This window comes from Stomoxys calcitrans, chromosome 2 (assembly GCF_963082655.1).
Source record: "Stomoxys calcitrans chromosome 2, idStoCalc2.1, whole genome shotgun sequence".
Lineage (NCBI taxonomy): Eukaryota > Metazoa > Arthropoda > Insecta > Diptera > Muscidae > Stomoxys > Stomoxys calcitrans.
In genome coordinates, this window is record NC_081553.1 from 194,760,051 (window position 1) to 194,771,069 (window position 11,019).

General features: G+C 40.8%; 1 protein-coding gene across 1 annotated transcript; it reads left to right on the forward strand.

The window, feature by feature from the left end:
• The first annotated feature begins 1,294 nt into the window (after positions 1-1,294).
• Positions 1,295-9,986, forward strand: LOC106089005 (collagen alpha-1(IX) chain). Its single transcript, XM_013254745.2, has 8 exons — positions 1,295-1,500; positions 3,864-4,315; positions 7,525-7,716; positions 7,812-8,150; positions 8,218-8,437; positions 8,494-8,955; positions 9,024-9,260; positions 9,769-9,986. Exons 1-8 carry the CDS (start codon positions 1,437-1,439, stop codon positions 9,927-9,929), a joined length of 2,127 nt encoding a protein of 708 aa, XP_013110199.2. The 5' UTR covers positions 1,295-1,436; the 3' UTR covers positions 9,930-9,986.
• The last annotated feature ends 1,033 nt before the right edge of the window (positions 9,987-11,019 follow it).

Sequence of the window (11,019 nt, forward strand, 5' to 3'; positions counted from 1 at the left end):
TTTAAGTCACCCGGATCTGATAGAATATTATAAAATTATAGAATATTATTATTGAGTCTTGAAAAAAATGCAACATCCAAAGGAGAGATTGATAATTGAGGCTTGTCAATGTGGCAAGCTCCGCCTGCCGACGTCAACATGACCTCCACACATGTGGTGGATTATGTTTTGGAGACGAGCTTTTCGTCTTCCATTTAGAAACAACAACTTTGAAAGCTGTTTTTCCAAGTTCCACGTTACTATCATCTTTTTCATCTGTTTGGCTTTTGTTCATTGTCTTTCAAGTCGAGCTTAATGATCAAACGAATACAACATCTCAATTATCAATCTCTCCTTTGGATATTGCATTCGATTGGTCATTAAGCTTGACTTGAAAGACAATGAACATAATCTTCAAACATTTAATTATATGGACCGTACTATCGACTCAAATAAAAATTTAAGCATTTTTCTAAATTTTATGGGTTTTTTTTTTTGAAAAACTTTCTTACAGCTCTTAAAAAATCACCCTTTATGAATGTGTGAAATTCCTCATCCTTCATCTCTATGAAAAGTCCGGATATGCATATACGGAAAAATTGTTGAAAAAGCACTTGTGGGGCAGTTTGGCAATTTTTGGATTTTCTTCGTTTCTTTATGATGGGATGCTGACCTTCACCTCTTTTTGAACCTTCAATACACCTATATCCAAATGTAGATAGGATAATAATGTATTGTTGCATTTACAAAGGTTACTCTTGCTTGAGGCAGAGTTTATATTTGGAATATAGTGATTATTATGTGAACAATCAAAGAAAAATGATGCGTATACAGGCGACATAGAATTTGCCCAGTAGTCTTAAAGCAACACAATATTTAATTCATTTATTAATTGCATTTCTTTTTATTGCGGAAACGAATACATTTTCATTAAATAATAATAAATTCTAATTGTTGCCCAATGATTGTTCTTAAAATGCCTTATTCGACTACATTTTTGTGCGTAATCAAAACTTTTTAAGCAATTGTTATGTCTTGCCAATCTTGATGTCTTCAAACTACTGCAATTCGTAAAATCATAACAAGCTGCACTTGCGTCTGACATAAAAATATCGAGTGCATAACATAGATATATTTTCATTTATAACATTTAACAATTGGGTCATAAGCAATTTTCAATAGAAGTGTGTCTTAAGCTATGAAAATATTCCAACTACCCTTTCAATATGGTGTAGAGGAGCATTGACAAAATATGAGCATCATCACTGTTCCCATTTTTCATAATAATTCTCAGTTCGAATTCAAATCATTTCGATTTGTATCAGTCGTGATTTAGACTTGAAACGATTTGGAACTTTTTCTGAAAGCAAGCTTTCGTTGCTTGCATAGACAATCGGTAGATGTGGTGTTGAAAACCCTATTAATGGAAGAAAGGAGATACCAAATAAAATATTAAAATGATTAAAAGAAGCTGCTTAGTTTTATTAGTTTTAATAGCATCTAATGAATGTTTTACAAATGGTGCGTAAAGAAAGGATTTGAGCAAACAAGTTGAATATAAAACTCTAGATGAGAAAATGAACAAAAAAAGAATTTTGTTTAAAATATTTCTTTTAATCAAAAAATTCCGAAATTCAGAATTTAAGTATACAACAACAACTGCGAATAAAAATAGATAATCAAAATATTTTTTTAAAACTTTTTATTTAAACAAAAATGTGATAAACTTGTTCCGCTCCAATGTGAAGTTAATGGTGTGTTTTTGATTAATAAAATGAATAATGGAATTTTTAAGTGATCCTTGTATGAAAACAAAAAAACCTGTTCGCGAAGGGATAAAAGTCAGTATCTGCAATGGATCCTAATTTATAAAAACTTTTCAGTGTTGAAAAAAGTAATTTCAATCATAGCAAACATGTGAACATTGTATACAAAGTCTTTTTAAAGTGTTTCCGGCGGAAGCCTTCTGTGAACTCGATGCCACATGATTGAATTAAATTGCCTGAATTTATGATAAGTAATCTGTGTTAGTGTGTTATTGATTGTGAAAACCCCACAAAGAAAACAGCTGAAATTAAATTTGTTTGTCTTTTAAAAGAAAACAAGTAAAAATGAGTAACGTTCAACCAGGCACAACATTGAATTTCCGTGGTTTTAGGATATAACATATTTTTTATCCTATAAAATTATTAACTATCGTCTTTGTACACATCAGTATCATCTACTCAAGAACTGTATTCACAATACGTGTCATGAAGTCTTGTGATATTTGTTGCTTCAAGATTTGGTGAAAATTACGCAACCGATGGGTCCTAAATCAAAAATTTCAACTTTAACCCAAGAAGCATGCATTTTTTTCGGCCTTGACGCGAAGTCTATTGAAATTGGACAAATCGGTTCACCGGCTTTCGCCGGGCAAGACATAGTAAATGCTTAAACGCCTCATCATCTTCCCCACATGCCCCGCGCATATGTGTCCCGTTAGGACACCGAAAGCAATACTGATCTCTTTCTTACTACTTTTCAGTCTTTTCCCGATTCGGATATCCCCATAAGATTTTCATCGTCCTACAAACTATTTCGCTGTTCCACAAAGTTATATGCACGTTCGTCGCTCACGCCTTTAACTCGGACTGCGTCGACCCGAAAGGTTTCGCGTTTACCAAGTTTTTCCACTGCAATCCTCTGGCCTTTACTGCCAAATAGTCTGCTCTTTCATTCCCCCTTCCTCCGCAAAGGCCCGGTACCCAAACGATGCGGATCATGCTATCCTCAGAGAAGACGTTCATCTCCTTTTTACACTCTAAGACTGTTCGTGACCTTACCCTCCTGGTCGTTATTGCCCTGATGGCAAGTTAACTGTCCGTAAAGAGGTTTACACTCGAAGTTCTCGCGTTAACACCAAACCACCTCTGGGATTGCAGGATCGTATTATGGTCAGGCAGTCGAAAATAAATCTCAGTCTCTGGGTTCTCATTGTAGTACCTCAGGCCCACTCAGTCCTCTAGCTTTGATCTATACGTGTTACATGATCTTCCATATGACAATAATAGGGTTGCTTCAATCCAAGACTGTGGCGTCCACCTTCAGTGTTGTCTCAGGTTCTTGCTGTTCTCTCCAACCGTTACACCAAATACTATTCAGAGAGATCCGTTAATATACACAGCCGACTCCTCCTAATTGACTTCTTCTAAAGAAGTTTAGGTCAGGTTACGTAAGAGTGGAAGTCCTTTACAGACTCACTTAGACGATTTTAAGTCCATTGTGATACCACAGTAGCGATAGACCAAGACTTCTGGCGAGAACCGAACTCACGACCACTGCACTTGTAGTCGAAGCACGCTACCAACTCGGCTACCGGGGTGGGCAATTTTCTTCTAAAGAAACAATTCACTAACATTTTGTTCACTTTAAGGTGTTTAAGTTCGTCAGCATTAACCGGGCGTGATTTATGCAGTCATTTGCAAATAACGCTATCAATGCTAATGCGCTTGAACTTCATCGCGAATAACGTTCTTTTTAAATAAACTTAGAAGCAAATGCTTTTGGTGGCGTTCAAACAACACAATAAGCTGGATATAAAACAAATATTATGTAGCTGTCCTTACTAGTTTGACAGATATGCCAGTGTGAACTTGAAAAGTCTTCATGTCAGTTACCCTATACTCACTGATATAATTTGTATAGACGTAGTATTGAATCCATGGTGATTGGTAATACTAAGATTCGTTCTAGTCGAACTTAACGCTTTGTTTTCCTCTTTCAATTATACAGACTTCCGTAATAACTTACTTCTATACAAGACTAGTTTACCTTAGGAACTTGAATTCATTCCCCCAATAGTTCAACATATATCTATCTTTCTTTCGTTTTTCCCCCCCTAGCGGATATTCGAGATTACTATGACGAAGATGATGGTGATGATTTTGTACCCGTTGAGCCTTGCAATGTGGTGCGTCCCGGTGATCCTGATCTGACCACCTATGACATTTTACATTCCTACCGCTTCGACGAATATCAATATGAAGCTCAAGGTGTACGCCAAATCCCAGGCTCAGTTGGTTATCAGCAAGCCTATCATGTCAGTGAATATTCGAATATGACCATTGAATCGTCAAGAGCCTTTCCCAAAGGAGTACCCAACGAGTTTTCTTTCGAGTGTACATTCCGGGTGCCACAACAACAGCCCCAATACGAATGGTATCTATTCGAGCTGAGCAACTATGAGTTTGAGTCACAGATGAGTGTAACCATAAATCCGGTGATAAATGCCATAGAATTTTCATTGCCGAAATTCGATGGTTCCATACAGACGGTTACTTTTGAGGAGACAGAGGTAAGTTTTGAATGTGAAATTTTTATCATACTTTCATACCGTACAATAAGAATGTACCATGTGACAGCTCCATTTGCGCTCGACTGAATCTTTGCTGATTCATACAGGGAGCTTTTTGGACTGATTCCTTGGAATCTTGGTAAAGGTATAGGATGGGGCGATTTGAACGTCTTAAGGGGGATTACGACTGCAATGGTGGAGTCTTTTGAAGACCCATTTGCGCTCGACTCTAAATCTTTGCTGATTCGATTCCCAGTGCACGTTTTTGGATGGATTCCATAGAATCCTGGTAAAGATATAGGATGGGGCGATTTGAACATCTTAAGGGGTACTTCGCATTTGCTGATTCTTGGGATTGTACTGGGGAAAACGTCAAAAGGATTACATTACGACTGCATTGGTGGGATCTTTCGAAGATTGTTGTCCTCTTCGGGAAAGAAAATCAGCTCAAGAAAAACATTGGATGGACGGGAGATTCGCAATATTGGGAAAGAGTCCGCAGGAGAATGGATAGAGGATGGGAGCAGCTCATACCATCGCGGCACAATCGAGGCGACGGTAGGAAATCTGGAAGTAATGGAAGAGTTATCCGATCGGATACCTGAGACGACACTTGAGGCCGAATGCGAGGCACTGCTACCAGCGGCACAGTCTTGGATTGAAGGAACCCTAGTATTGCCATATGAAAGATCATGTTATACGGATGGATCAAATCTAGATGACAGAGAGGGTCTGGGGCTCTATATTACCCCAGGGACTAAAATTTGTTTTAGACTGCCTGACCATAATACGGTACTGCAGGCGAAGATTCTGGCGATCATGGAATGTGTTAGGTTGTGTGGTGTTAACGCGAGAACGTCGAATATAAACATCTTCACGGACAGTAAACAGGCCATAAGGGCAATAACAACCAAGACGGTAAGATCACCAACAGTGTTGGAATGTAAGAAGAAGATTAACGTCTTCTCTAAGGATGACACGATCTGCATCGTTTGGGTGCCGGGCCATAGCGGAGTAACTGGGAATGAGAAAGCAGACGATTTGGCGGCGAAGGCCACAGGACTGCCGTTAATAAACTTGGTTAATCTGAAACCTTTCGGGTCGATGCTGTCTGAGTTAAGGGCGTGGGCGACGATGCGCATGCAACCCTGTGGAACGAAAACCCTATGGGAAGATCCAGATCGTGAGAAAACGAGGGTATTACTGAAAGGATAAGGTACACCCTAATGATAAAGGACACCCTTCTTATAGCCGAGTCCGAAAGTCGGCTATAAAAAGATGCAACACCCCTTTTGGTTTTTACATGGTTTCTAATGCATGGCATAGTGCCTCACAAACGTCGGCAGCATTAGGATTCAAACGCAGGCGTTTAGCGTCATTGGCGGACATGGTGACCTATGAGCAAACATGGCCTTCATATGGTCACCTCTTTAAATCAAAATTCTCCCTGTGGCAAATATAGGTCCAAGTTGTTTTGGACATTGAATTGCGAATCTGCAGTATCAAAACCTGAACTCTCCACAAGGCCCATATTCTCTCCTCTTTGAAAGTGAGATGAGTAGAGAGAGGCGTAGTGAAGCGTTATGTTATAGCGGCCATGATACGAGAAACGAGTTTAGCTATGGCTTAGTGTGAGACAAGAATAACTCTGATGGATGTAAGGCAAGGGACAGTTCTTTTCGATCAGTCTAATAAGTGTCAATGTCCAGACTGTAGACAAGGGTGAATAGACCAAGGGTATATTTGAAAGAAGATATGACCTCTGCACCAATTAGCTGATACAACCCCCGTAGTTAAACGCTTTTGAAGTATGAATTCTTAAACTGACGAGGCAGTACTTGGCGTATTTAAAAGAAAGATTATTATTGGATTTAGCTAAGTTAAGTTAAGTTAATTTATTCCCTTTTATACCCTCCACCATAGGATGGGGTATACAAATTTCGCCATTCTGTTTGTTACACATCGAAATATTGGTCTAAGACCCCATATTTACAACCCCATTCGACCTACACAGATAGGTCAGACGGACGAAGATGGTTAGATTGACTTAAAATATCTGGCGATCGAGAGGTCAGATATTTTAAGTCAATCTAACCAACTTCGTCCGTCTGTCCATCTGACCTATCTGTGTAGGTCGAATGGGGTTGTAAATAGGCCATATCGGTCCATGTTTTGATATAGCTGCCATATAAACTGATTTTGGATCTTGACTTCTTTAGCCTCTGGAGGACGCAATTCGGATAGATTTGGTTGAAATTTTGTATAAGGTTTTTTTTCAACAACTGTGATAAGTATGCTCTAAATCGGTGAATAACTCGATATAGCAGCCATATAAACCGATCAAGGATCTCGACTTCCTGAGCTTCTAGAGGGCGCAATTCTTATCCGATTTACCTGAAATTTTGAATGCAGTGTTTTGTTTTGGCTTCCAATAACCAATGCCAAGTACAAAGTAAATCTGTTCATAAACTCTGATAGCTCCCATATAAAATGATCTCCCGATTATACATCTTGAGCCTGTAGAGGGCGCAATTCTAATCCGGTTTGTCTGAAATTTTGTGCAACGACTTCTGTTATGACCTTCAATATGAGTGCCAAATATGGTCTAAGTTGGTCTTTAATCTGATATATGTAGCTCCCATATGAACCGATATCCCGATATTACTTCTTGAGCTCCTACAGCGCCAAATCGGAAAAGAATTTTGCCCTATAGGAGCTCAAGAAGTAATATCGGAATATCGGTTTATATGGGAGCTACATATATCTGATTAAAGACCAATGCAGACTATTTTTGGCACTCATATTGAAGGTCATAGCAGAAGTCGTTGTACAAAATTTCAGCCGTATCGGATTAGAATTACGTCCTCTAGAGGCTCAAGAAGTATAATGGGGGGTACATTTTATATGGGAGCTACATCAGTTTATGAACCGATTTACTTTATACTTGGCATTGTTATTGGAATGTTATTTGTACTATGGTATCCAACATTCAAATCAAGTATGGTCCGAATCTTTCCATAACCTGATATGGCTCCAATAGCATGGCAATTTTTATCCATAGCCCTTTATTTGCCTATAAAGAGATACTGGCCAAAGAACTTGACAAATGCGATCCATGGTGAAGGGTATATACGATTCGGTCCGCCGAACTTAACATGCTTTTACTAGTTAATCTTTAAAAACTTCTTCTTTCTTCTTCCTGTTTGCAGATATTTGATCGATCCTGGCACAAAGTAATGTTGGGTGTAAGCCAAGATGCTGTTCGTTTGTGGGTAGATTGTAAACCAGTTCCAGACACTAGGGGTAGCTTAAAGGCGCCGCTTGATGTGCGTGGACCTATAGATGCTACAGATGGTGCATTTACAGTAGCTCGCACTTGCACCAGCAGGGAAACTGTGCCGGTATGGATTTTGAACTAAAAAACCAAAAAAGTTAACTTCACTTAAAAAAAATTTTCCTTTAATTATCACCCTTCCTATTCCCATTCCGAGCTTAGATCGATCTGCAATGGATGATTTTCAGTTGTGACAAGGAAAAGCCTGCCACCACCACTTGTGAGGATTTACCCCAATATATAGTTCCCAAGGGTTCACCGCCTTATGAACGTTACACAACTTCGACCAAACGTTACATGCCAGAGCCTGAGCCCACAACCACTCCCACCCCCATTAATTTCAAGTTTTTGGACTCCTCTACTGACCGACAATGGACTTTTTCCACAACACCCTCGTATTTGCTCACTGGTAATGAGATATATACCTGTCCAGAACAATGTCCAAGGGGACCTCCAGGTCTACCTGGTACACCGGGAATAAGAGGTCCACCTGGACCAGCAGTAAGTTAATTGAGCGCCTTAAACATATAAAGGGTAATATTAAATTTTCTTAAATCTAACATTTAAGGGTCCTGCTGGCGTTCCCGGTAATCCAGCTTCTTCAATTGGTCGTTACGAATATCAAGGAGCAGTGAAAGGCGAGAAGGGAGAACCAGGTGCTCTTGGTTTACAAGGTTTGCGTGGGGAACGAGGTGAACGTGGAGAGATTGGTTTGACGGGGTCACCAGGTCCCAAGGGTGTAGCTGGTTTTCCAGGCCCACAAGGACCCCCGGGTTTTGGTGTACAAGGCAAGCACATACTTGAGCAAAACATTTTAAACAATTAATTATATTTTTTCTTTTAGGTCCTCCCGGTGAGCCTGGTGCTGCTGGAGAAAAAGGTGAATCAGGTTCACCCGGCTTAGATGGTGCCGAAGGCAAACCAGGTCCTCCTGGTCCCCCAGGGCCTCCAGGACTTCCAGGGCCTGCATCGCCTTCTTCATCGCATACATCAGGCTCTAATGTGAAAAGTGGCTCCGAGACATATGAGCTAATGTATGGTCCTCCAGGACCTATGGGTCCTCCGGGTATGCCAGGTCATCCAGGACCTGCAGGTCCCCCTGGTGTTGCTGGTAGTCCTGGCCTTCCTGGACTTCCCGCTGAAAGTTCCGCCTTTGACCTGGATGAAAGCAGAATTAGAGATATATGCATGAGCGTGGTACGCGAATATATAAGTGAAATATCCACAACTCTGGTTGGACCTCCTGGTCCACCTGGTCGTAGGGGTGTAAGTCGTTCTGGACCTCCGGGACCTCAAGGTTTGCAAGGTAATTCGGCATAAGTCTACTTGAAGTGTCCTAAAATTTTTATTATATTCAATTTTTTTGATTTTCAGGTGAACCGGGGCCACGAGGTCCCCAAGGAGAACGTGGTTATCCGGGCATTAATGGTCAACCAGGATCACCCGGTGAAATGGGTCCTCGAGGTCCGGAAGGTGAAAAGGGAGATCGCGGTGAACCAGGTGAAGGGCGCGAAGGTCCCATGGGTCCTCAGGGAGCACCTGGCCCTCAAGGTGTAGGCATTAATGGCATGCCCGGTAGACCTGGTGATCGCGGTGATGTTGGTAAACCAGGTAGGTGTTGGCTTGAATATTCTTGGTAAATTTTTTTGAGGAGCCGAACGTCTGGGTTTGAATCCTAGATGATATTGAAAAGTTATTATCAGTGGCTATCCTCTTAGCCTTGTAAAACTTCTCCACGAAATATGTCGCCCATGAGACTTTGCAATGTAAAATCCATATCACGGAGTTTAAACTTAAAGGAGTATGCAAAGTTCAAGAGTTGTGAGTGTCCCGGTTGCTGAGTCGTTAGAGAGTTCAGATTACGGAGGTCGTGGGTTCAATTCACACCGAAGGACATTTGTCTGTCGCTGCTGTGGAATTATAATGAGCAGATTACGAAGGTCGTGGGTTCGATTCTCACGAAGTCTTTTGTATAACTCTACAGTGGTACCATAATGCCCAAAAATTCTCTATATGAATATGATTTAAGACTGCCGCTTGTAACCTTAACTAACCTTCTTGGGAAAAACTTTAAATGTTGCATCTTGTTACTTTATCAAATTGTTTGCTTTATTTTCAGGTGAACCTGGTGTGCGTGGACCTCCCGGCAGCCCGGGTTCGTGTCCCGATTGTACCTCATATATGGCTGCCTACACTTATCCTATGCAACTGGCTCAGCAGCAATGGAGCAATAAGGGACCACAAAACAACAAAGGACCAAATTATTATAATAAGGGATAAATTTGTCAAATCCAAAGAATACATTAAATAAACTTAAAAAAAAAACATTAAAATAGATTTGCAAGACTTAAATAAAAATAAATAACAGAATACAGGGTGCGTCAGAGTAAATTATTTATTTGAAAAGACTCTCGAGTGATAAGTTTGCCGGGGAGAGGTTGAGTGGGGCGCATCTGGAGGGGAAAGTCCTAAAGATTTTTTCTTTCTCCAGTCAGTTGCCATCATGCTCTGGTCTAGTGAGCTAGTACTTTTGTTTTTATTGACCTTTTAAATAAGTAAATATCTCTGTCACACCCTGTACTTATTTTTAATGCTTTTCCTTCGATGCCAAAACGCGAGGGGGCTTTCAACAATGTGCGGACCGACACACTTGCATATGTCATATGACTGGGCTAGACCCAGAGGTCTCAATGTTAACCCAGAGAAGACTGAAATATGCCTGTTCACAAGGAAGACGAAGGTGGGCCAATTTAACGCACCCTGTTTCCTAAATAAGACGATTTCGATACCTGACAAGGTCAAATACTTAGGTGTGATCTTGGACAGGAAACTGAATTGGAAGTGTCACATTAAGGAGCGTACCGAGACGACTCACAGATTTTTGGCACTATGTAGACGGGCCGTAGGCTCAAAATGGGGCCTGAACCCTAGGATAGTCCACTGGCTCTACAGGAGAGTGATTAGACCAATACTTACTTACGCCTCAGCAGTTTGGTGAACTGCTATGGAGAAAAAGTGCAACTAAGGACCATACAACAGGTTCGGAGAACATGTTGTCTTGGCATAGGCGGAGCGATGAGGACCACGCCCACTAGGGCACTGGTGACTATTCTAGATATTCGACTCATTGACATACAGATGAAGTGTAAGGCAGCCACTGCGACTATGAGACTTAAGACGATGGGAGAATAGATTGAGGATGGGAGCAGCTCATACCATCGCGGTATAATCGAGGCGACGATAGGAAACCTGGAAAGAAGTTTCCCATCGGATACCTAAGAAGAACCTCGAAGTCGAGTGCGAGGCACAGTCTTGGAATGACGGAACTCTAGTATTGCCATCTGGAAGATCATGTTAGACAGATGGATCG

Excerpts from the sequence above, each read along its gene's own strand:
- LOC106089005 (XM_013254745.2), top strand. The coding sequence starts at position 1,437 with ATGATTAAAAGAAGCTGCTTAGTTTTATTAGTTTTAATAGCATCTAAT. Across the intron at positions 8,151-8,217 it reads GAGGTCCACCTGGACCAGCA|GGTCCTGCTGGCGTTCCCGG; the intron begins GTAAGTTAATTG and ends CTAACATTTAAG. Across the intron at positions 8,956-9,023 it reads GGGACCTCAAGGTTTGCAAG|GTGAACCGGGGCCACGAGGT; the intron begins GTAATTCGGCAT and ends TTTGATTTTCAG.